At 39.7% G+C, this 27,358-nt stretch overlaps 1 protein-coding gene across 1 annotated transcript in view; it reads left to right on the plus strand.

The window, feature by feature from the left end:
- CNIH4 (cornichon family AMPA receptor auxiliary protein 4) overlaps positions 1-26,769 on the plus strand; it is a 41,230-nt gene extending 14,461 nt beyond the window's left edge. Inside the window, exons 4-5 of the mRNA XM_053712598.1 lie at positions 17,255-17,395; positions 25,896-26,769. Coding sequence (XP_053568573.1) covers positions 17,255-17,395; positions 25,896-25,923 — 169 coding nt within the window. The 3' untranslated portion in view covers positions 25,924-26,769. The remainder of the gene's footprint in view (positions 1-17,254; positions 17,396-25,895) is intronic.
- The last annotated feature ends 589 nt before the right edge of the window (positions 26,770-27,358 follow it).

Consider the following 27,358-nt stretch of genomic DNA (forward strand, 5'->3'; position numbering starts at 1 on the left):
AGGTCGAGGGGGCAGTTTCTACTCTAAACAAGCGAACTACTATTCCTATCAAGGATAGTTGTGCTTTCAAAGATCCTATGGATAAAAAATTGGAAGGTTTGCTTAAAAAGATTTTTGTACAGCAAGGTTACCTTCTACAACCCATTTCATGCATTGTTCCTGTCACTACAGCAGCGTGGTTCTGGTTCGAGGAACTAGAAAAGTCGCTCAGTAGAGAGACTCCATATGAGGAGGTTATGGACAGAGTTTACGCACTTAAGTTGGCTAACTCTTTTATTTTGGATGCCGCTTTGCAATTAGCTAGATTAGCGGCGAAAAATTCAGGGTTCGCAATTGTGGCGCGCAGAGCGCTTTGGCTAAAGTCTTGGTCAGCGGATGTATCATCCAAGACAAAATTGCTTAACATCCCTTTCAAAGGTAAAACTCTCTTTGGGCCAGAATTGAAAGAGATTATCTCAGACATCACTGGGGGAAAGGGCCATGCCCTTCCACAAGATAGGCCTTTCAAGGCCAAGAATAAGTCTAATTTTCGTTCCTTTCGCAATTTCAGGAACGGACCGGCCTCTAATTCTGCATCCTCTAAGCAAGAGGGTAATGCCTCACAGACCAAACCAGCCTGGAAACCTATGCAAGGCTGGAACAAGGGGAAGCAGGCCAAGAAGCCTGCTGCTGCTACCAAAACAGCATGAAGGAGTAGCCCCCGATCCGGGACCGGATCTAGTAGGGGGCAGACTCTCTCTCTTTGCTCAGGCTTGGGCAAGAGATGTTCACTAGAAATAGTTTCTCAGGGTTATCTTCTGGAATTCAGGGAACTACCCCCAAGGGGAAGGTTCCACATGTCTCACTTATCCTTAAACCAAATAAAGAGACAGGCGTTCTTACATTGTGTAGAAGATCTGTTAAAGATGGGAGTGATACACCCAGTTCCAAGGACGGAACAAGGAATGGGATTTTACTCAAATCTGTTCGTAGTTCCCAAAAAAGAGGGAACCTTCAGACCAATTCTGGATTTAAAAATCCTAAACAAATTTCTCAGGGTACCATCGTTCAAAATGGAAACCATTCGAACGATTCTACCCACTATCCAGGAAGGTCAATTTATGACTACCGTGGATCTAAAGGATGCGTACCTACATATTCCTATCCACAAAGAACATCATCAGTTCCTAAGGTTCGCCTTTCTGGACAAACATTACCAGTTTGTGGCCCTCCCATTCGGGTTAGCCACTGCTCCAAGGATTTTCACAAAGGTACTCGGGTCCCTTCTAGCGGTTCTAAGACCGAGGGGCATTGCAGTAGTACCGTACTTGGACGACATTCTAATACAAGCGTCGTCCCTTTCAAAAGCAAAGGCTCATACAGACATCGTTCTGGCCTTTCTCAGATCTCACGGATGGAAGGTGAACATAGAAAAAAGTTCTCTGTCTCCGTCAACAAGAGTTCCCTTCTTGGGAACAATAATAGATTCCTTAGAAATGAGGATTTTTCTGACAGATGTCAGAAAGTCAAAACTTCTAAGCACTTGTCAAGTTCTTCACTCTGTTCCACGTCCTTCCATAGCTCAGTGCATGGAAGTAGTAGGGTTGATGGTTGCAGCAATGGACATAGTTCCTTTTGCACAAATTCATCTAAGACCATTACAACTGTGCATGCTCAAACAGTGGAATGGGGACTATACAGACTTGTCTCCAGTGATTCAAGTAGATCAGAAGACCAGAGATTCACTCCGTTGGTGGCTGACCCTGGACCATCTATCCCAGGGAATGAGCTTCCGCAGACCAGAGTGGGTCATTGTCACGACCGACGCCAGTCTAGTGGGCTGGGGCGCGGTCTGGGAATCCCTGAAAGCTCAGGGACTATGGTCTCGGGAAGAGTCTCTTCTCCCGATAAACATTCTGGAACTAAGAGCGATATTCAATGCTCTCAGGGCTTGGCCTCCGCTTGCAAAGGCCAGATTCATAAGATTCCAATCAGACAATATGACGACCGTTGCATATATCAATCATCAGGGGGGAACAAGGAGTTCCCTAGCGATGAAAGAAGTGACCAAAATAATACAATGGGCGGAGGATCACTCCTGCCATCTATCTGCGATCCATATCCCAGGTGTGGAAAACTGGGAAGCGGATTATCTGAGTCGTCAGACATTCCATCCGGGGGAGTGGGAACTCCACCCGGAGATCTTTGCCCAGTTGACTCAATTATGGGGCATTCCAGACATGGATCTGATGGCGTCTCGTCAGAACTTCAAGGTTCCTTGCTACGGGTCCAGATCCAGGGATCCCAAGGCGACTCTAGTGGATGCATTAGTAGCGCCTTGGACCTTCAACCTAGCTTATGTGTTTCCACCGTTTCCTCTCATTCCCAGGCTGGTAGCCAGGATCAAGCAGTAGAGGGCCTCGGTGATCTTGATAGCTCCTGCGTGGCCACGCAGGACTTGGTATGCAGACCTGGTGAATATGTCATCGGTTCCACCATGGAAGCTACCTTTGAGACGGGACCTTCTTGTTCAGGGTCCATTCGAACATCCAAATCTGGTCTCCCTCCAGCTGACGGCTTGGAGATTGAACGCTTGATTCTATCAAAGCGTGGGTTTTCAGATTCTGTGATAGATACTCTGGTTCAGGCCAGAAAACCGGTAACTAGAAAGATTTACCATAAAATATGGAAAAGATATATCTGTTGGTGTGAATCCAAGGGATTCCCATGGAATAAGATAAAAATTCCTAAGATTCTTTCCTTTCTGCAAGAAGGTTTGGATAAAGGATTATCTGCGAGTTCTCTAAAGGGACAGATTTCTGCTTTATCTGTCTTACTACACAAACGACTGGCAGCTGTGCCAGATGTTCAAGCATTTGTTCAGGCTCTGGTTAGGATCAAGCCTGTTTACAGACCTTTGACTCCTCCCTGGAGTCTAAATCTAGTTCTTTCAGTTCTTCAAGGGGTTCCGTTTGAACCTCTACATTCCATAGATATTAAGTTATCTTGGAAAGTTTTGTTTTTGGTTGCTATTTCTTCTGCTAGAAGAGTTTCAGAGTTATCTGCTCTGCAGTGTACTCCGCCCTATCTGGTGTTCCATTCAGATAAGGTTGTTTTGCGTACTAAGCCTGGTTTTCTTCCAAAGGTTGTTTCCAACAAGAATATTAACCAGGAGATAGTTGTACCTTCTTTGTGTCCGAATCCAGTTTCAAAGAAGGAACGTTTGCTACACAATTTAGATGTAGTCCGTGCTCTAAAATTCTACTTAGCAGCTACAAAAGAGTTCAGACAAACATCTTCTCTGTTTGTCGTCTATTCTGGTAAAAGGAGAGGTCAAAAAGCAACTTCTACCTCTCTTTCCTTTTGGCTTAAAAGCATCATCCGATTGGCTTATGAGACTGCCGGACGGCAGCCTCCTGAAAGAATCACAGCTCACTCCACTAGGGCTGTGGCTTCCACATGGGCCTTCAAGAACGAGGCTTCTGTTGATCAGATATGTAAGGCAGCGACTTGGTCTTCACTGCACACTTTTGCCAAATTTTACAAATTTGATACTTTTTGCTTCTTCGGAGGCTATTTTTGGGAGAACGGTTTTGCAAGCCGTGGTGCCTTCCGTTTAGGTAACCTGATTTGCTCCCTCCCTTCATCCGTGTCCTAAAGCTTTGGTATTGGTTCCCACAAGTAAGGATGACGCCGTGGACCGGACACACCAATGTTGGAGAAAACAGAATTTATGCTTACCTGATAAATTACTTTCTCCAACGGTATGTCCGGTCCACGGCCCGCCCTGGTTTTTTTAATCCGGTCTGATGAATTATTTTCTCTAACTACAGTCACCACGGTACCATATGGTTTCTCCTATATTTTTCCTCCTGTCCGTCGGTCGAATGACTGGGGTGGGCGGAGCCTAGGAGGGACTATATGGCCAGCTTTGCTGGGACTCTTTGCCATTTCCTGTTGGGGAAGAGATATTCCCACAAGTAAGGATGACGCCGTGGACCGGACACACCGTTGGAGAAAGTAATTTATCAGGTAAGCATAAATTCTGTTTTCCGTTTGTTACACTACCTACGCCGAGGGAGCTACATAAGTCAAGCCTCTATTCACATAAGCAGCTACATCAGACAGTAATATCCACACGCTGAAGTGTGTAAGGACGGTAACATTGACTCTGTTACATTGTAATATTACTTGCTATTGTGCAACATTGTTTCTCAGCTATACATATCATGACGTATTGATGTAATATATTTTAAGATTATTTATATTCTATTTTTAACTGTAATTTGATGCCGGCATCGTTTGTTCTATTGTGTTTATAAAAACATTTTAATATCTATATATACGTTCTTTTCTGTTCATTTTACATTTTTTATATAGCCAATTATACCTCTCATACGCTGTTTTTACAGCGCGTTCCCATATCCCCTTGTTCTATATATGTACCGCAGAAATTAGACAAGAGCTGGATTCCGCCCAAGATAGTATTCAAGATACTTCTTTCATAGTTCGGGGACTGTGAGTCCCGCCCTGATGATTGACATATGCCACAGCTGTGATATTGTCTGTCTGAAAGCAAATGAACGGTTCTCTCTTCAACAGAGGCCAAGCCTGAAGAGCCCTGAAAATTGCACGGAGTTCCAAAATATTGATTGGTAATCTCGCCTCTTGAGATTCCCAAACCCCTTGTGCTGTCAGAGATCCCCAAACAGCTCCCCAACCTGAAAGACTCGCATCTGTTGTGATCACAGTTCAGGTTGGACGAACAAAAGAAGCCCCTTGAACTATACGATGGTGGTCTAACCACCAAGTCAGAGAGAGTCGAACATTGGGATTTAAAGATCTTAATTGTGATATCCTTGTATAATCCCTGCACCATTGATTCAGCATACAAAGCTGGAGAGGTCTCATATGAAAACGAGCAAAGGGGATCGCGCCCGATGCTGCAGTCATGAGACCTAAAACTTCCATGCACATAGCTACTGAAGGGAATAATAGAGACTGAAGGTTCCGATAAGCTGAAACCAATTTTAATTGTCTCTTGTCTGTTAGAGACAGAGTCATGGACACTGAATCTATCTGGAAACCTAAAAAGTGACCCTTGTCTGAGGAATCAAAGAACTTTTTGGTAAATTGATCCTCCAACCATGTCTTGAGTAGTTGATTCATGTGAGATTCTGCAGAACGTAAAGACTGAGCAAGTACCAAGATATCGTCCAAATAAGGAAACACTGCAACACCCCGCTCTCTGATAACAGAGAGTAGGACATCGAGAACCTTTGAAAAGATTCCTAGAGCTGTCGCTAGGCCAAAAAGGAAGAGCAACAAATTGGTAATGCTTGTCTAGAAAAGAGAATCTCAGAAACTGATAGCAATGTGGATGAATCGGAATATGAAGATATGCAACCTATAAGTCTATTGTGGGCATATAATGCCCTTGCTGAACAAAAGGCAGAATAGTCACCATTTTGAAAGTTGGTACTCTTACATATCGATTAAAACATTTCTAGATCAAAAACTGGTCTGAATTAATTTTCTTTCTTTGGGACAATGAATAGATTTGAATAAAACCCCAGACCCTGTTCCGGAAACGGAACTGGCATGATTAACCCAGATAACTCCAGGTCTGAAACACACTTCAGGAAAGCCTGAGCCTTTACTGGGTTTGCTGAAATGCGTGAGAGAAAAAATCTTCTCACAGGCGGTCTTACTCTCAGATCCTCATCAGAGGAGGATAATTCAGTATGTTGTCGGTCATTCGAAATTTCATCAACTTTATGAGAAGTTTTAAAAGACCTTTACATTTATTAGATGGCGGGATGGCAGACAAAGCCTTCTGAATAGAATCAGGAATACATTTTTATACATTCACAGGTATATCTAGTACATTAGATGTTTAAGGAACAGCAACAGGCAATGTACTATTACTGATGGACACATTCTCTGCATGTAAAAGTTTATCATGACAACTTATTACAAACCACAGCAAATGTACTTAACTTTGGTAGAACTGTTATCAGTCAGCAGGATTCCAACAGTGATTTCTGAGACAGGATCAGATTGAGACGTCTTGCAAATGTAAGAGAAAAAAAAAACGTATAAAGCAAAATGATCAATTTCCTTATTTGGCAGTTTCAGGAATGGGAAAAAAATGCAAACACCATAGCCCTCTGATAGAGAAAAAAGGCAAGAGGCATAAAGGAATGGGGTTTAAAATAATGAAAATATTTGGCACCAAGTATGACGCACAAACAAACGGAGAATTTTTTTTTTGGCGCTAACAACATCCGGAAATGACACACTCGCGTCATTGAAAACGCAACCTTGTGAAAGGACTCAGCATCGATAGACTCCGGAAATGACTAATTTGAGTCATCGAACGTAACTTCGCGCCATTTTTTGCGCCCTTGCGAGCCTAATTCTGCCCGCAAATTTAAAATAAGTCAATTGAAAAAAGACTATACCCCAGGTAAGAAATACATTTTCCTAAAAAATGCATTTCCCAGATATGAAACTGACAGTCTGCAAAAGGAAATATACTGGAACCTGAATCATGGCAAATATAAGTACAATATGTATTTATATAAAGTTCTAAATATATGTAAAGTGCCAAACCATAGCTGAGAGTGTTTTAAGTAATGAAAACATACTTACCAAAAGACACCCATCCACATATAGCAGATAGCCAAACCAGTACTGAAACAGTTATCAGTAGAGGTAATGGTAAATTGAGAGTATATCGTCGATCTGAAAAGGGAGGTAGGAGATGAATCTCTACGATTGAGAACCTATGAAATAGATCCCCGTGAGGAAAATCATTGCATTCAATAGGTGATACTCCCTTCACATCCCTCTGACATTCACTGTACTCTGAGAGGAATTGGGCTTCAAAATGCTGAGAAGCGCATATCAACGTAGAAATCTTAGCACAAACTTACTTCACCACCTCCATAGGAGGCAAAGTTTGTAAAACTGAATTGTGGGTGTGGTGAGGGGTGTATTTATAGGCATTTTGAGGTTTGGGAAACTTTACCCCTCCTGGTAGGATTGTATATCCCATACGTCACTAGCTCATGGACTCTTGCCAATTACATGAAAGAAATATAACCATTGCTGACCTGATCTGATCACCAATCAGTAAGCGCTACCCAGGTGCTGAACCAAAAATGGGCTGGCTCCTAAATGTACATTCTTGCTTTTTTTAAATAAAGGTACCAAGAGAATGATTAAAAATGATAATAGGAGGATATTAAAAAGTTGCTTACAACTGCATGCTCTGTCTGAATCATGAAAAATAATTGGGTTTCATATCCCTTTTAATCCTAGTAAATAAGAGTCCCTGCAGTTTTTACATAGTTTGTTTTGAAGAAAACACATATGTAAAAGATTTAAATTGAGGCTAAAGAATGCATAGTTTAAATGTTGCTATGTAATAATAAGCTTCTAAAACACTACTTTTTTTTTTTAATCAAAATCGTTGTATAAATTATATAACTGTTCTGCTACCGGCACAATCTGTCTCACCACTCTCCTGGTCTAGTAACGTACAGAGTTGTCCAACCCACTGTATACTTTAAATAGAACGCTTGCCGAATGTCAGGCAGTGATTTGTAATACCAGTAGGGGTGCTGAAAATAATCGCCATTGCGATGCATCTCGATGTAGCCGTTAACGATGCTGCATCGATGCAGTGCAGACCCGAATTGATTCAGGGGTCAGGGACGTCATTGCGATACGTCATGTGACCCCACCTCCGGGATCAACATCAGTTTGCTGTTCAAGCGTTTCAAAGCTCAGTACTAGTGCAGTGACTTTCAAACATTCTGGCCCAGGAGTCTCCAGATTCACTTGTTATATGTCCTTCCCCCTGTCTCACGAGGCCTGGCAGTCAGAGCGTTGCGCTGGGTACCATGATTAACCGAAGCATGCTGGCCCCCCGTGAACTGCTAACAGGCCTTCTGCAACCGTGGCCGGACTTTTAGCCGACGGACACTTGGCCGACGGACATTTGGCCGAAACACAAGTGGCTGTCACATAACAGTCCGGCCACGAGATAGATAGATACATAGATTAGATAGATAGATCAATAGATGCAATAGATACATTTGATAGATACGATAGATAGATTTGATAGATAAATAGATAGATTTGATAGATAGTTTCCCAGACAGAGAATTACAAAACGTGCGGCCTAGGACCCATGGTAAGGTTCCCAGAGGCAGTTGCGGCGCCCGAGGCTCTGATTAGAACAGAGCACTCTGGAACGTATCTGCCCTCGGCCGAAATCGGAACATTCTTTAGCTTTCTGTCTGTCAGCCAAATGTCCGTCTGCCAAATGTCCTTCTGCCAAATGTCTTTCTGCATTTTGTCAGAGCACCTTCTGCAACACGTATATAGGTGAGAGAGGACTGGGTTAAGGTGCTAGAGTACTGGCTGATATGGTGGAGGTGTGGGCTGTCTGGTTGAGGGGCGATGCTGCGATTTAGACAGTGACAAGGACCAAACAGTGTGGCCAAAACTATGAGTGAAAAAGAAAACTGCTAAGACCTGTGAGAGCGTCTATCCGAAGGGTACCACAAAATCCCCACCCCTGCATAACCATTCTTACTGACACGTAGCTTGTGCTCTCTAGATTTATTTAACAGTCAGGCATATACTAGAACAATGATTGAAATGGGGAAAACGACTAGAGCAACAAGCTGAATGCCGTGGCTGGGTCGGGAACAGGGTGTTATGGAAGAGAACTAGACTGAGTGTGCTATGGGACATTAATAAAACTAAGGGACCAAGTGCTTTGGAAAAGGTAGGGGTGTCAGGGACTTAAATGCCTGAGTACTGTGTTAAATTTAGACACAGGAAGCTCTGGAGCATCTGAGTGCTGTGGCAATGCTGGGATCTAGAGGGTTGGTTTGTGGGAGTTATCTGCTCTTTACAAAGTAGGGAGAGATTGTTTTGGGAAATGATGGGACCAAATGTAAGGGAGCCAACTGCCAAAGGGACCTTATAGGGGACCAAGGGACTGAGTGCTGTGGTGACATTGTGTGGGACATATGGCCGAGTGCTGTAATGAATTTGTTGGGAACAAGAATCTCTAGAGTATCTTAAGTGCTGTAGCAGAGCTTGTATCTAGCTGTTCCATTTTCTTGTATGAATATTGGGTAATGGGAAAAGGAGAGACTGATAATGCATTTTTTGCATGAGATGTGGAAGATGTTGGGTAATGGAATAGCTACTTTCTGTAGTGCAGCCAGGTGTAGGATGAAAGAGTAGCATTGTTCAAGGTGATGGAACTGTGTGTATGGTGTGGCTGTTAGAATTTTCAGGGACAGGGCATTATGTAGGGGATTGGTTTAGGTTGCTGGAGTAACTTTGTGTGCAGTGTATGACAGCACATGTGAAATCACAATACATTTTGGACTCTTATGTGTGTAGCCATGTAAAATATTTCCCTGGATCCTTAAATAGTATGGCTATCTCCTTGGCTCATCCTAAGTTTTAGACAAATGAGGGTGGCGCATATACTAGCATAGTGAAGAGTTAGACACAGGTTTTTTTTAAGGTGGCGAGTAAAGACGAGGGAGTAGTTTTCTTTAGGGTTATAGGCTGTGTATACAGTTACACTTCTGTGGAAAAGCTGGGTATACAGCGGTTGAAATACAACAAATGTTATAAGGGGGATTTCTGCCTGAATTGTATTCCAGTTGAAGAAACCTTTTAGCCACATTGAGTTCTTACTATTCTTCTGAATAAGGTCTAAGCAGATTTTTCTAGATGATAAAGAGTTTCTATTTGGTAATTTGTCTACAAAGCAACGTGTTCCTATAACACAGCAGAGAGTTATGTTGGAAGACTCTTTACCACAAACTACTTTTGTTAGCGTCTGACTAATGGAATGGGTTACATGAGTCACTTTGTCTTTACAAGCACATAAAAATATATGTGGGCTTGGCTATGACCATCCACTAAATTAGCCAAGCCAGCCACTTAGACATCTAAGTATTTTGTAGGTATAGACAATTTATGTCCACTCAAACCGGCAACCACACGGTGCAGTCAGAGAGCTTGTTATTATTACTGGAGCAAGGGCAGTAATCCGTGATGCATCACAAATTCGAATCGGTGACAGGATAATCGTAATCGAATCAAATCGTGAGACCAGTGAAGATGCACACCCCTAAATACCAGTGCTATTCACTGTTAACAGTCACAAGACATAATGCATGTAGAGCAGCAGTCTGGTGCGTGCATACAGGCTAGGCATGTGAATTCGGATCCAGATGCGGAAGAAGGTGGCCGCTCGTTGCATCTGGCTGGCTCTTCAACACACTTAGATCTGGATTTGCACAATTCTTTATATGCTGCACTTTCACAAGAATAAATCCAGATCCGAAAAGAGCCAAATTCCACGAGCGGCCGCCTTCTAATCCTAACGAAGGATCCAAATGCATGTTCCTAATACAGGCTGTGTGGAACACTGCAACATTAGCGCATAAAAAACAGGACTCCAATGGAAGCAGATAGTGGGGCCAATAATCAGTAATCTAATTAAAGATACTTTTTTTAGCTTTTCATTTACTATCATTTTAATATGTTATACCTCAGAAATCTTTACAAATATTAGGCATTATACATTATTGTATAGTAGTCATTGTTTTTTTAAAAAAAGTCAATATTCTTCATTAAAGGGATATTAAAAAGTGCTCCTTATAGTAAAAACAAATATGTTAAATTAAAGGGACAGTCTAGTCCAAAATAAACTTTCATGATTCAGATAGAGAATGTCATTTTAAACAATTTTCCAATTTTACTTTTATCACCACTTTTGCTTTGTTCTTTTGGTATTCTTAGTTGAAAGCTAAACCTAGAAGGTCCATATGCTAATTTTTAAGCCCTTAAAGTCCGCCTCTTCTCTGGGCATTTTGACAGTTTTTCACCACTAGAGGGTGTTAGTTCATGTGTGTCATATAGATAACACTGTGCTCACGCACATGGAGTTCCAGTGAGACAGTTTTGGCTAAAATAGATGTCTGTCAAAAGAACTGAAATAAGGGGGCAGTTTGCAGAGGCTTAGATACACTTTTTACCTCTGTGATTACCTTGTATTATTATAACTGTGTTGGTTTTGCAAAACTAGGGAATGGGTAATAAAGGGATTATCTATCTTTTTAAACAATAAAAATTCTGGTGTAGACTGTCCCTTTAAATATAAAAAGAAACAGATTGTGTAAAAGACAGCAAACAACTTGCTTGTTTGAGAACTTGTAATTTCTCATTGTAGCCCCTGCCAGGGAGATAAAGGAGCAGACAGTTAAATTCTGCCACTTCTGAGCATGAGCAAAACACACTGTCTCTCTAGCATTGTATCTAAATACTAAACCAGCTCATGTTACTCTAGAAGTTTTATAATATCATGCTATAAATTCCTTCCTACAGAGGCCCCAGACTCCTTGCAGGAAATAAAGGATCCTGCACAAATTAAGTTAAAGGGACCTTTAACCCTTTTTTCTGTCGTGATAGAGCATATCATTTTAAACAACTTTCCAATTTACTTCTATTTAATTTTTGTTTTCTTGTTATCCTTTGTTGAAAAGCAGGGAGGTAAGTTCAGGAGTGTGCACGTGTCTGCAGTAGTATATGGCAGCAGTTTTGCAACAATGTTATACATTAGGAAGAGCACTATTTCCTGTCATGTAGAGCTTAAAGGGACAGTCAAGTCCCAAAAAAACTCATGATTTAAATGCAATTTTAAACAACTTCCCAATTTACTTTTATCACCAATTTTGCTTTGTTCTCTTGGTATTCTTAGTTGAAAGCTAAACCTAGGAGGTTCATATGCTAATTTCTTAGACCTTGAAGACTGCCTCTAATCTGAATACATTTTGACCACTAGAGGGCATTAGTTTACATGTTTCATATAGATAACATTGAGCTCATGCACGTAAAGTGACCTAGGAGTAAGCACTGATTGGCTAAAATGCAAGTCTGTCAAAAGAACTGAAATAAGGGGGCAGTCAGCAGAGGCTTAGATACAAGATAATTACAGAGGTAAAACGTGTATTATTATAACTGTGTTGGATATACAAAACTGGGGAATGGGTAATAAAGGGATTATCTTTCTTTTTAAACAACAAAAATTCTGGTGTTGACTGTCCCTTTAAAGGGCCATAATACCCAAATGTTTAAACACTTGAAAGTGATGCAGTATAGCTGTAAAAAGCTGACTAGAAAATATCACCTGAACATCTCTATGTAAAAAAGAAAGATATTTTACCTCAAAAGTTTCTCAGTAGCCACATCCCATTGTAAATGACTTTGTGCACACTCATCTTATTTCCCTATTCAGTGTAAGGAAGTTTACAATGAAATCTCATGAGATCACAGTAAAAGAGTTAATGACCTCAGCACTGTTGATGCTGATTGGCTGCTGTTCATTTCTTAATTTTTTATTTTTTTGCCTGCAGCTGAGCAGCAGCTGAGTATAACTTTTTACACAGAACTTACTCTGCTGAGCTGAGGAAATTGTGAGGTAAAATATCTTCTTTTTTTATATAGAGATGCTCAGGTGATATTTTCCTGTCAGCGTTTTATAGTTATACTGCATCAGTTTCAAGTGATTTAGCATACGAGTATTATGTCCCTTTAAGTAACTTTGTGCACACTACCTATCTAGCTATCTTTTCAATGAAGAATAACAAGAGAACAAAGCAAATTTGATAGCAGAAGAAAATTGGATTTTTTTTTAAACTTGTTTTCTCTATCTGAATCATGAAAGACATTTTTTGGGTTTCATGTCCCTTTAAAAATAAGAAATTAAATGTAAAATCCTTTTAAAATAATGCATATAGCAATTATTTCTATTAAAGGGATTCTAAACCCACTTTTTTTTCTTAAATGATTCAGAAAGAGCAGCAACTTTCCAATTTACTCCTATTATCAAATTTTCTTCGGTCTCTTATCTTTATTTTAAAAGCAGGAATGTAAAGCTCAGGAGCTGGCCCATTTTTGCTTCAGAACCTGCGTTATGCCTGCTTATTGGTGGCTAAATGAAGCCACCAATAAGCAAGCGCTATCCAGGGTGCTGAAGCTAAAATGGGCCGGCTCCTAAGCTTTACATTCCTGCTTTCTAAATAAAGATAGCAAGACAACTAAGAAAAATGTATTAAGAGTAAATTAGAAAATTGCTTAAAATTGCATGCTCTATCTGAATCTTGAAAGAAAAAAATTGGGTTTAATGTCCCTTTAAGTATAACCCATTGCTTTGGGCTTTTTTTTACAACAATGAAACTGACTGTTTAACATCCCTTTTTTAAAGTGACGTTCAGATGCAAAATGAGATGGCTTTAATTTGCCTCATGTAGAGCTGCACATTCTCCTTAGTTTTCTACAAGATACACAGGCATTACTCAAAGCTGTCACTTGTGAGGTCTTCTGAAGGCAGCATTGGATCATTCTGGGTAAAATTATTAATCTGGGAAGCAGATTTTCTAAGCAGGTAGACTTTCCATTCAGGGGAATGGGAACTCCATCCGGAAGTGTTCTCCGAACCGATATCCAGATGGGGTATGCCAGAGCTGGATCTCATGGCGTCCCGCCAAAATGCAAAGCTTTCAAGGTACAGTTCCAGGTCAAGGGATCCTCAGGCCTTTCTGATAGACGCCCTGGAAGTTCCGTGGGACTTACAGTTGGCTTATCTGTTTCTTCTGTTTGCTCTCCTGTCTCGGGTTATTGCTCGCATAAGACAGGAACGAGCATCAGTGATTCTAATTTTCCCAGCTTGGCCTCAGAGAATCTGGTATGCAGACTTAGTGGAGATGTCAACTCTACCTCCGTGGAAGCTTCCCCTGAGGAAGTACCTTCTTCTTCAGGGGCCCTTTCTTCATCCAAATCTTGTTTCTCCGAAGCTGACTGCTTGGAGATTGAATGCTTGATTCTATCTAAGCAGGGTTTTTCAGAGTCAGTGATTGAGAGACTGATCCAGGCTCGTAAGCCGGTCACTAGAAGGATTTACCATAAGATATGGAGGAAATATCATCTTTGGTGTGAAGCTAAGGGATATTCCAAGAATATTGTCCTTTCTTCAGGAGGGTCTGGAGAAAGGCTTGCCTGTTAGTACCCTGAAGGGTCACATTTCGGCCTTATCAGTCCTTTTACACAAACGTCTGGCAGATGTGCGGACATTCAGTCTTTTTGTCAGACCTTGGTCAGAATTAGGCCAGTGTTCAAGGTGATTGCTCCTCCTTGGAGCTTTAATCCTTGTTCTTCAGGTTTTACAACGGCTTCCATTTGACCCGATGCATTCCCTTGACATTAAACTTTTGTCTTGGAAAGTTTTGTTTTTGTTGGCTATTTCTTCTGCTCAGAGTATCTGGACTTTCTGCTTTACAGTTTGATTCTCTTTATCTAATTTTTCATGCTGATAAGGCTGTTCTTCGTATTAAGTTGGGATTCCTTCTCAAGGTTGTATCTACTAAGAATATTAATCAAGAAATTGTTGTCCCTTCCTTGTGTCCAAAGCCTTCTTCAGACGAGGAGCGCTTGCTTCATAATCTGGATGTGGTTTGCGCTCTTAAAGGGACATTATACACTCATTTTTTCTTTGCATAAATGTTTTGTAGATCTATTTATATAGTCCATGAAGTTTTTTTTTTTTTAAAAATGTTTAGTTTTGCTTATTTTTAAATAACATTGCTCTGATTTTCCTGCAAAGGAAGGGGGAGGGGGGAGAAGTGTCTTATTTCCCACTTGCAGTGGGCTTTCCAGCTACCTTTTCAACAAAGCTAAACTGAGAGCTTCTAAGTAAGTTTTTATATTGGTATCTGTGCAGCTTATTCTTTATAGTAGTGTCTATTACATGCAGTTATATAAAAATGAGTGTATACTGTCCCTTTAAGTTTTTTACTTGGAAGCGACTAAAGACTTTCGGAAGTCTTCCGCTTTATTTGTTTGTTTTTCTGGGACGTATAGAGGTCAGAGGGCATCTGCCCCTACTCTAGCTCTTTGGTTGTGGAGTGTGATCCTGCATGGCTTATGAGTCCTCTGGGAAACAACCTCCAAAGAGGATTAAGGCTCATTCCACCAGAGCCATAGCCTCTTTTTGGGCTTTCAAAAATGAAGCTTCTATGGAACAGATTTGCAACTTGGTCGTCTTTGCATACTTTTTCTAAATTTTACAGATTTGATACTTTTGCCTTGACTGAGGCAGCTTTTGGGAGAAAGGTTCTTCAAGCGGTGGTGCCTTCTGTTTAGGCATTCTGGTTTTTTTTTATCCCTCCCTATTCATCTGTGTACTCTAGCTTGGGTATTGGTTCCCAACAGTAATTAAAGGGACAGTCAACACCAGAAATGTTGTTGTTTAAAAAGATAGATAATCCCTTAATTGCCAATTCCCCAGTTTTGCATAACCAACACAGTTATAATTATACACGTTTTACCTCTGTAATTACCTTGTATCTAAGCCTCAGCAGACTGTCCCCTTATTTCAGTTCTTTTGACAGACTTGCATTTTAGCCAATCAGAGCTGTCTCCATGGTAAATTCATGTGCATGAGCTCAATGTTATCTATATGAAACAAATGAACTAATGCCCTCTAGTGGTGAAAAACTATCAAAATGCAATTAGATTAGAGGCGGCCTTCAAGGTCTAAGAAATTAGCATATGAACCTCCTAGGTTTAGCTGTCAACTAAGAATACCAAGAGAAGAAAGCAAAATTGGTGATAAAAGTAAATTAGAAAGTTGTTTCAAATTACATGCCCTATCTAAATCATGAAAAAAAATTTGGGACTTGATTGTCCCTTTCGGATGAACCCGTGGACGCCCCACATCTTTGTGCTATAGTAATACTACAGAGTTAATTTTTTGCAAACATCAATTTGAATAAGGCCCCTTAATCTGAGATAGTGCTATAACTGTACTATAATAAACAAAACAATGTGTGGGCCTCAATAGGTCCACATAATGTGTATAAAATATCAATTAGTTAAAAGTATTAATAACATTCGGATGAACCCGTGGACGCCCCACATCTTTAGAAAAAATCTAAATTTATGCTTACCTGATAAATTTATTTCTTCAAGATATGGTGAGTCCACGGACCCACCCTTTGTTTTTTTGGGTTATTGTTTTAGGTTTTTGACTAAATATCAGTCCCCTCCGCACCTTGTGTCACTTTCCTTTCTCCATTTACTTTCGGTCGAATGACTGGGGGTTATGGGTAGGGAAGTGATACTTAACAGTTTTTTACTGTAGTGTTCTTTGCCTCCTCCTGCTGGCGAGGAGTGGTATTCCCAACAGTAATTAACCCCTTGAGTGCTAACGACGGCTCAGAGCCGTCGCTAGCACTCAACTACCTTTATTGCAATCTGGGGGCTCCTACCGACTCCTACCTCCTATAGCCGGGGCTTTCCGTTACGTGCAGTGACGTCACGCGCAATGACGTCACCACACAACTTTATTTAAAATTGACAATGCAAAGTTTAAGGAAAAGGGGCAGGCTGCTTAGAAACCTGTTTCTCAGCAATCTAAGCAGCTACAGACCCCCAAGACCCACCGTTGGAAAGGTAATCGCCAAACCTTTCCAACGGTATAAGTCTTGGATCTGAGAAAAAAAAATATTTTTTTTGAAAATAGTAAAAATCTGAAAAATATTAAATCCAGCTTAGCACTCAAAGGGTTGAACCCATGGACATCTTGAAGAAATAAATTTATCAGGTAAGCATACATTTTTGTTTTTCCTATTATGGTTGTTGTGCAAGACTGAACTGATAATTCACCTTAAAAAAAGCAAATGAGTACAAAGAATGTGAGGTAGGAGGGGGGGGGGGGGTAAACAAAACCTCACAGACAAATAAGTATTAACCCAAATTAACCCAATCCTCCCTGGGAGAAAGGGGGGGATAAGTACAATATTCAGGTGTATTTTGCAGCAAAAGAAAGCACACTAAATAATAAATGTATATTGCAATAATGTTTCAATTTCAATAATGAAACATTTTATGCATTGTTGAAATGCAAAGTTTAATGGTGCTTTTAATCAGTGCTGTTGTCTTCTGTTTACATAGTTTTTCTACAGAGAATAAGTTTGTTTGCAGATATGCTGAAAATATGAATCACAAATACACGGCAGCAGGTAAAATGGACCATTGAGAACACATTTACAGGGGAGAAAAACTTAGAGTACAACATCCCTTTTTAAGTTGCTAATCCAATCAATGTTAAACATAGGGAGAAGCCTGAAGTCTTATTAATCTACTGCATTTTTTTTATTTTGCATTTCAGATTTATTATGGTGCCAAGTGGGAATCTAGGTGTGTTTGATCCAACAGAGATTCACAACAGGGGACAACTGAAGTCGCACATGAAGGAAGCTATGATCAAGCTTGGCTTTCATTTGTTGTGCTTTTTCATTTACCTCTACAGGTCAGTACAACCCTCATTAGCACTCAGATTATTGCCACGTTCACTCATCTGTAGCCTGAACTCCTATTTAATACATATCCCTATTAACCCCCTTGCTGCTAAGCCAATTGAGGTTTTTTGTCTGATTAAATTTAAACAGTATTGTCCAATATATCTCTCTACAAAACAGAAAGATGGACACGTGCACAGGGGGTGCTCCTAGTGCAATATGTATAGACTCCTTATCGCATAAAGGTGAGGGAAAACACACTCACGTGATTTCATCTCATCCGTTATGAGATGTGTATAGCCCAGGTAAGAAGATGGTCTCTACCGGTGCTACTCCCGAGTCCTGGAGCGTCTCTGAATCTTGGTTTTCTGTAGTGATTCAGTGGCAGCGTTATCTTCTATTGGACGATGTCTCCAGTCATGGTGTTTATGGGCTTTTTGTCACATTCCTCGTCAGCACAGCAGCCGCTATCTTTCGCCTTTTTGATGGGTATCTTCTTTCCAGTAAACAAGATAAATTGCTCACTGAAGACATAGATACGTTTTCAGTGAGCAATTTATCTCTTGTTTACTGGAAAGACGATACTCATCAAAAAGGCGAAAGATAACTGCTGCTGTGCTGACGAGGAATGTGACAAAAAGAATGGCCGTCAAAACCTTATTTCTACACCAGGAAGAGAAACTTTCCAAAATCTTGTGTTTTTTGTTACAGGCTTTCTGGCCTGAATTAAAGGGATACTAAACTCAATTTTTTTTCTTTAATGATTCAGATAGAGCATGCAATTTTAAGCAACTTTCTATTTTACTCCTATTCATTTTACTTCGTTCTCTTGCAATCTTTATTTAAAAAAAAAAAAAGCAGGAATCTAAAGCTTTTGGTGCCGGTCCATTTTTGGTTTATAACCTGGGTTATGCTTGCTTATTGGTGGCTAAATGTCAACCACCAATAAGCAAGCGCTATCCATGGTGATAAACCTAAATTGGGCCAGCTCCTAAGTTTTACATTTCTGCGTTTTAAATAAAGATAGCAAGAGAATGAAGAAAAAATTATAATAGGAGTAAATTAGAAAGTTGCTTAAAATTGCATGCTCTATCCAAATAATTAAATAAAAATTTGGGTTTAGTATCCTTTTAATGTTTGTTCTACAACACCAGAAAAAAAGTAGGTGATTACAATATCAAAGTTGAGAAAATCAAAATCTTGATGATAGAAGAGGCTTTGGGATAGCTGGTCATGTCACACCCCCTGAAAGGCAAAGATAAGACTGGCGTACCAGAGAGATGGAAGTGATTAAAGGGACAGTAACACCAGAATTTTCGTTGTTTAAAAAGGTAAATAATCCCTTTATTACCCATTCCCCAGTTTTGCATAACAAACACAGTTACAATAATATACTTTTTACCTCTGTGATTACCTTGTATCTATGGCTCTGCAAACTGCCCCCTTATTTAAGGTCTTTTGACAGACTTGCATTTTTAGCCAATCCGTGCTTGCTCTTAGGAGCTTCACGTGCCTGAGCTCAATGTTATCTATATGAAACACATGAAATAACGCCCTCTAGTGGTGAAAAACTGTCAAAATGCTTTCATATTAGAGGGAGTCTTCAATGTCTAAGAAATTAGCATATATACCTCCTAGATTTAGCTTTCAACTAAGAATACCAAGAGAAAGAAAGCAAAATTGGTAATAAAAGTAAATTGGAAAGTTGTTTAAATTTACATGCCCTATTTAAATCATGAAAGTTTTTTTTTTTTTTTTTTTTTACTTGACTGTCCCTTTAAGTACTCTCTGAATTTTTGTGAATCTTTGCCTCCTACTTGTGGCCAGGAGTAATGGCATGTGGCCTCTCACAGCCTTTATGAAAAAAAAAAATAGTTTTCATCGGTAAATCAAATAAACAAAGGCTCTATTTCTGCTTAAACAGAGTTAAAGCAAAAATGCTAAAAATTGTTCGGTACTTTGAGCCAGCTGTTCTCAGAAATTCCTGGTAGCAAAGGTGTTAAATTAGGAAAGCAGTTTGCACATTATTATAAACAATACATTTTTTATATTATTTAAAATAAAAAATATATAAATAGTTTATGGGTTAAAATGAAGCATCACTGTTTTCTGCCTGAAGTGTGAGTCTCAATCACAACATGTGACACTGGCAACTGTACAGACTGGGCAGGTGTCCAATTACTGTACATAAGCCAGAAAAGTAAGCAAAAGGCAGCTTGGATTTTTGGGAAGCTAATTTTGTTTTGTAAGTTGCACAGCTACAGGTTTGATTGATGAAACCCAAACAACTTTGGAAATTGAAGCCGTTATATCACTGGGAAAATGAAATGGTACTTAAAGTTTATTTTTAACAGCTCGTCATTCCCAGGGAAGCTAACGTTTAACACAATGCTCCCTTACAAAAAGTGATTATAATAATTCTTGGCTATTCTTTTCTTTAGAGCAACCTCTCCCCTCTAGATAGGTTTGTTGGCTCAGACAGGCACTTTGTGAGGCGCTACGGCAGTTTGTAAGCTGAGCTGCCCTTCAAGGGGCATATTGTACTTCCATTTTCCCCCAGTGTAAATAGCTTTATGTTGACTTATAGCTTTTTCTAAGGGCGACTTTACACAAAATTTCTGTGTTCCGTACAGACCACAGCATTTCCAAATATACTACAGAGGTCTCTTTTTTTGGTAAAATTGATGTTCCTGTGCTGAACAAATTTTTTGGGGTTCTCCCTATCAGCCAGTAAGATGGTTACCTGGTTATTAGTTGTGCTCAGACAGGCACTTCCTGTTAATTTATTTTTTATTATTATTGTTTTTATTGAGGTCAAGGTATTGGCATACATATAGAGTGTTACAAAATTGGATGATTGCGATTCAAAAACAAAAAGGAGAGAATAAAAGACAAAATACACCATATAGATCACATATTGAGCAGGCATATGCAATGAACAGAGTCTATTGTAACATAGGGCTTAACAACGATTAACCATCCACAGTATCTGCAATGACAAAGAGCATAATATAGATTCCCTAATTAAAGTTTACATGAATTGCGTGGCGTTTGTTAACTACATGATATATAACTCTCAAGATAAACAATTGCTGCAAAAAGGAGAGCAAAAAAAAACACCCAAAGAAAGAAAACAAAACATGTGCCAATAGCAACTTAGGCCCTCTATATTATTCCAGAGGCCTCTCTTGGACCTCATACTGTGTGGGGTATTGAGATTAGCAGAGGGCTATCTGAAAAAGAGGAGACCACTTATGGGTCTCGATGTTTGGACCTCAGATTTTATTTTTTCTATTGAAATAGCAGAACATTGAACTCTCCGTGCTGACCAATGCATGATAGTTACTGGTCTCAGGACAATTAGTCTCAGGCCGGCTCTAAGCAATAGGGTCTCTCTCGGAAGGGTAAAGTGAATGTGGTGTTAGATTTGTAGTTTTTGTTCTACAAGCAAAAGTTTGTTATTTTTAAATGGTACCGGTTTGTACTATTTACTCTCTAGCAGAAAAGAGATGAAGATTTCTGCAGAGAGGCAGATGATTTTAGCATGTTGTAACTAAAATCCACTGCTGTTCCCACACAGGACTGAGGAGTACAAGAAAACTTCAGTTGGGGGGAACGGTTTGCAGATTAAGCTGCAATAAGGTATGTTCAGTCATTTATTTCTAGACAAGACTGTGATAATGCTAGAAAAGGACTGATAAGATCCCCATGAGGGAAGGGTAAGCTTTATTCAGAGACTAAGTATGGAATTACAAGCTTACATTACAGTGCTAATTTATGCTCGTTGACACTTTTTTTATGGGTTGACACTTTTTTATGGCAAACGGTTTTTACTTATAAACATTGTTTTTGAGACACTTAGAAGGTCCTTTTGGGTTTCTTTCAGGGGTTGTTACCCACATGGCTAGTATTATAACTCCTAGGAGTGTTTCTTTAGGCCTCACAGCACCAGAGTAAGGTGGGAGGGGCCTAATTTCGCTCCTCAGATGCGCAGTTAGATGGATTAGATCTTCAGGCTGTGTTCACATGGTGGCTCCTGCTACAATTTGAGGACCCATTAGAAGCTTTTTCCCCATAAATCCGACTCCTAAGGGAAGGTAGGGCCACAGCAGAGCTGTGGCAAGGTGCTAAATTTGTTTTAACCGGTCTGTTAGCTTACTATTTATCCGGTTTGGGCATTAAGGGGTTAATCGATTTTTTGCTATCTGTGCAATCTTACCAATGCTTTAGGTACATACTGTGAAAATTTCAGAAAGTTTGGTGCTTTTTTCACTGTTTTGGAAAATTGTGTGCCTTTTTTATTTCTTAAAGGCACAGTAACGTTTTTTTGCAAAGTGTGTTTTTGCTTGATTAATGTGATTTCTAAGCCTGTTTGTCTTACTATTAGTCTGTTAAACATGTCTGTCACTAATTTCTCTGCGTCTGACTGCTTGGAGATTGAACGCCTAATTCTATCTAAGCGTGGTTTCTCTGAGTCGGTTATCGATACCCTGATTCAGGCTAGAAAGCCTGTCACCAGGAAAATCTTCCATAAGATTTGGCGTTGTTGGTGCGAATCCAAAGGTTACTCATGGAGAGTAAGATTAGGATTCCCAGGATATTGTCCTTTCTCCAAGAAGGATTGGAGAAAGGATTATCAACTAGTTCCTTAAAAGGACAGATATCTGCTTTGTCTATTCTTTTACACAAACGTCTGGCAGAGGTACCAGACGTTCAAGCATTTAGTCAGTCTTTAGTCAGAATCAAGCCTGTTTATAGACCTGTGGCTCCGCCATGGAGTCTGAATTTAGTTCTTTCAGTTCTGCAAGGGGTTCCGTTTGAACCCTTACATTCCATAGATATTAAACTTTTATCTTGGAAAGTTTTGTTTCTGGTAGCTATCTCTTCTGCTCGAAGAGTTTCAGAGTTATCTGCTTTGCAGTGTGATTCACCTTATTTGGTGTTCCACGCAGATAAGGTAGTTTTGCGTACCAAACCCGGTTTTCTTCCTAAGGTTGTGTCTAATAAGAATATTAATCAGGAAATTGTTGTTCCTTCTCTGTGTCCTAATCCTTCTTCGAAGAAGGAACGTCTGTTACACAATCTTGATGTGGTTCGTGCTTTAAAGTTCTATTTACAAGCAACTAAGGATTTCAGACAAACAAACTTCATTGTTTGTCATCTATTCTGGTAAGAGGAGAGGTCAGAAGGCGACTGCTACCTCTCTTTCCTTTTGGCTGAAAAGCATCATCCATCTGGCCTATGAGACTGCTGGCCAGCAGCCTCCTGTCACAATTACTGCTCATTCTACCAGAGCAGTGGCTTCCACATGGGCTTTTAACCCCTTAATGACCAAGGACGTACGCCACACGTCCTCAAAAAAAAGACAGTTAATGACCGAGGACGTGTGGCGTACGTCCTTGGTCTGGAAAGCAGCTGGAAGCGATCCTGCACGCTTCCAGCTGCTTTCCGGTTATTGCAGTGATGCCTCGATATCGAGGCATCCTGCAATAACCCCCCTTGGCCATCCGATGCAGAGAGAGCCACTCTGTGGCCCTCTCTGCACCGGACATCGGTGGCCGGTATCGTTGGTGGGTGGGAGCAAGTCTGGGAGGCGGGTGGTCGGCCATCGATGTGCCGAATGGAGTGGAGGGGGGCGGGATCGGGGGCGGGAGGGGCGGGAGCGCGCACGGGAGCGCGCGCGTGCACGGGGGGGCGGCGGGCGGGCGCGTGCACGGGGCGGGAGCGGGAGGGAACCGCTGCACTACAGAAAAATAAACTGGGAGAAGTAAAAAAAATAAAGTTTTTAAAGCTGTTAATAAACAGCTAAGGGACATGGAAGGGGTGGGGGGTTGATCTTGGGGGGGGGGGGGGAAGCTACACTACAGAAAAAATCATTTAAAAAAATAAAAAGGCACATTTTTTTGACTACACTGGGTACTGGCAGACAGCTGCCAGTACCCAAGATGGCGCCCATTAAGGCAGAGGGGGAGGGTTAGAGAGCTGTTTGGTGGGGGATCAGTGAGGCTGGGAGCTAAGGGGGGATCCTACACAGCAGCATATGTAAATATGCTAAAAAAAACACAAATAAAGCCCAAATATAGCTTTTATTTTAGTACTGGCAGAGTTTCTGCCAGTACTTAAGATGGCGGGGACAATTGTGGGGTGGGGGAGGGAAGAGAGCTGTTTGGGAGGGATCAGGGGGTCTCATGTTTCAGGTGGGAGGCTGAGCTCTACACTAAAGCTAAAATTAACCCTGCAAGCTCCCTACAAGCTACATAATTAACCCCTTCACTGCTAGCCATAATACACGTGTGAAATGCAGCGGCATTTGGCGGCCTTCTAATTACCAAAAAGCAACGCCAAAGTCATATATGTCTGCTATTTCTTAACAAAGGGGATCCCAGAGAAGCATTTACAACCATTTGTGCCATAATTGCACAAGCTGTTTGTAAATGATTTCAGTGAGAAACCTAAAATTGTGAAAAATTTAACTTTTTTTTTAATTTGATCGCATTTGGCGGTGAAATGGTGGCATGAAATATACCAAAATTGGCCTAGATCAATACTAGGGGTTGTCTACTACACTACACTAAAGCTAAAATTATCCCTAAAGGCTCCCTACATGCTCCATAATTAACCCCTTCACTGCTGGGCATAATACACGTGTAGTGCGCAGTGGCATTTAGCAGCCTTCTAATTACTAAAAAGCAACGCCAAAGCCATATATGTCTGCTATTTCTGAACAAAGGGGATCCCAGAGAAGAATTTACAACCATTTAAGCCATAATTACACAAGCTGTTTGTAAATAATTTCAGTGAGAAACCAAAAGTTTGTGAAAAAAATTGTAAAAAAGTGAACGATTTTTTGTATTTAATCGCATTTGGCGGTGAAATGGTGGCATGAAATATACCAAAATGGGCCTAGATGAATACTTTGGGATGTCTACTAAAAAAAAATATATACATGTCAATGGATATTCAGAGATTCCTGAAAGATATTAGTGTTCTAATGTAACTAGCGCTAATTTTGAAAAATAATGGTTTGGAAATAGCAAAGTGCTAATTGTATTTATGGCCCTATAACTTACAAAAAAAGCAAAGAACATGTAAACATTGGGTATTTCTAAACTCAGGACAAAATTTAGAAACTATTTAGCATGGGTGTTTTTTGGTAGTTGTAGATGTGTAACAGATTTTGGGGGTCATAGTTAGAAAAAGTGTGTTTTTTTCAATTTTTTCCTCATATTTTATATTTTTTTTTATAGTAAATGATAAGATATGATGAAAATAATGGTATCTTTAGAAAGTCCATTTAATGGCGAGAAAAACGGTATATAATATGTGTGGGTACAGTAAATGAGTAAGAGGAAAATTACAGCTAAACACAAACACCGCAGAAATGTAAAAATAGCCTTGGTCCCAAACGGACAGAAAATGGAAAAGTGCTGTGGTCATTAAGGGGTTAAAAATGAGGCTTCTGTTGAACAGATTTGTATGGCAGCGACTTGGTCTTCGCTGCATACTTTTTCCAAATTTTCCAAATTCGATACTTTTGCTTCTTCAGAGGCTATTTTTGGGAGAAAGGTTTTACAAGCAGTAGTGCCTTCCGTTTAAGGTACCTGTCTTGTTCCCTCCCTTCATCCATGTCCTAAAGCTTTGGTATTGGTATCCCACAAGTAAAGGATGAATCCGTGGACTGGATACACCTTACAAGAGAAAACAGAATTTATGCTTACCTGATAAATTACTTTCTCTTGTGGTGTATCCAGTCCACGGCCCGCCCTGGCTATTAAGTCAGGTAGATTTTTTTGTTTAAACTACAGTCACCACTGCACCTTATGGTTTCTCCTTTTTCTTCCTAACCTCCGGTCGAATGACTGGGGGGTGGAGCTAGAGGGGGAGCTATATGGACAGCTCTGCTGTGTGCTCTCTTTGCCACTTCCTGTTAGGAAGGAGAATATCCCACAAGTAAAGGATGAATCCGTGGACTGGATACACCACGAGAGAATGTAATTTATCAGGTAAGCATAAATTCTGTTTTTCTTAGTTCTCTTGCTATCTTTATTTAAAAAGCAGAAATGTAAAGCCTAGGAGCCCGCCCATTTTAGGTTCAGCACCCTGGATAGAGCTTGCTTAATTGGTGGCTACATTTAACAAACCAATAAGCAAGCATAACCCAGGTTCTGAGCTCAAAATGGGCCTCTTAAGCATTACATTTCTGCTTTTTAAATAAAGATAACAAAAGAAAAATTGAAAATAGAAGTAAAATAGAAAGTTGCTTCCTTTATTTGAAGGCGTCTATTGTACTGTTTCGTTTACATCAATAAAGTTTTTTTGAAAAAAAAAATAGAGCATGCAATTTTAAGCAACTTTCTATCTGAATCATGAAAGAAACATTTTAGGTTTAGTATCCCTTTAATGCTGCTCTTTTATATATGTTATAAAACATATTGAGTACAATATCCTTGTAAAAGCTTCCTATAGACCAAACATGCATTACCTAACCATTTTCTAAATGTCTATTCACAGCATGATTCTGGCGTTAATAAATGACTGAGGTCTTAAAAGATAATCTTCACTCTTGGACTTTGAACGCTTTCAGACGGCCACCGTGAACAAAAGAACAAAGACATAAAATCAGTTCATGCAGAGTAATTTTCGTTTCCGTGTTTGAAAACAAACTCTTTTTTTTGCCTTTTTTAACATACAAATGTATTTCAAAAGAAAACAAATATGCATTTAAGTGACATTGATTTTCCACTCATTTTTGTGTCTTCTCTGTGGAGGATTGCTGACCTGGGAGTAAAAGGTTTTTTTGTTTTGTTTTTTAACATAATCATTTTCTATCACCATCTACAGTATCTAAACTAAGTTTCAGGGCTAAATTACATTCCAATTGTAAATTTTTTGAACTGATAGCATCAAAGTTCTTAGTAGACTTTGTTAGAAATATTTATTGATACTACCAATTCATAAACTTTATATCTAATGTAAACTAGCCCTTAGTGGGGTAAAAATATGCCAAGAAAACTCTGTTTTTGAACTAAATGCAGAAAAGGCCTATTGCAAATCTTTCAGAAGGATTTTAAACAAAGATTAAATGAATGCTTATTCAATGCACTGAATGGAAGCTGTAGAAGTTTCTGATCATATTGGTAAAGCAATAAATAGAACCTGTCCGTAAATATGAACTTTTTACATAGTTTGAAAAGCTATTATATTCTCTCAATGCTGTTAAATGTTTACAATGTGTATTTGTAATTAAACAGTATAAACCATCTTGTAGTCATGTGATAATAGCAGCCTAATGTTTATCATAGTTGTAGTACAGAAGTTTCATATTGTCTAAACAGAAGACCAATAACGATGCACAAAAAATAAAATGGGGGAGCTTTTGATACCATACCGGGCTAGCTAGTATTTATTCTACAGATATATTATGACCACTCCAAAAATACACACACAACATATTTGTTTGTTTGTGATTATGTTTTATTTTTGTGATGTATGAATAAAAAACCAACACAACTAGCAAATAAAGAAAACTACACTTTTTAAAAAAAACTTTTTTTATGGGTACTGGTGAAAAGTGAGGTTTCGCCTTAAAAGAATGTGTTAAACTATACACACATACATACATTTATTTATATATATATACATATATATGCACACATACATACATTTTTATATATATATATATATATATATATATATACATATATAGAGAGAGAGAGAGAGAGAGAGAGAGAGAGAAAATAACTAGTGTAAACCATTTACAAATCTAAACACGTCAGAAGACTTGCTTTAAACCTAGAAACTCTCTGACTACATGCAGCAAAGGAATCTGGGTAAGATATGCAAATGAGGTAAGATATGCAAAAAAGGTGAGTCATTGTGAACCTCATTTGCATATCTTACCCAGATTCCTTTGCTGCATTGGAAACAGTGTAGTCAGAGAGTTTCTAGGTTTAAAGCAAGTCTTCTGACTTGTT

Source organism: Bombina bombina, chromosome 4, assembly GCF_027579735.1.
Source record: "Bombina bombina isolate aBomBom1 chromosome 4, aBomBom1.pri, whole genome shotgun sequence".
Taxonomy (NCBI): Eukaryota; Metazoa; Chordata; class Amphibia; order Anura; family Bombinatoridae; genus Bombina; species Bombina bombina.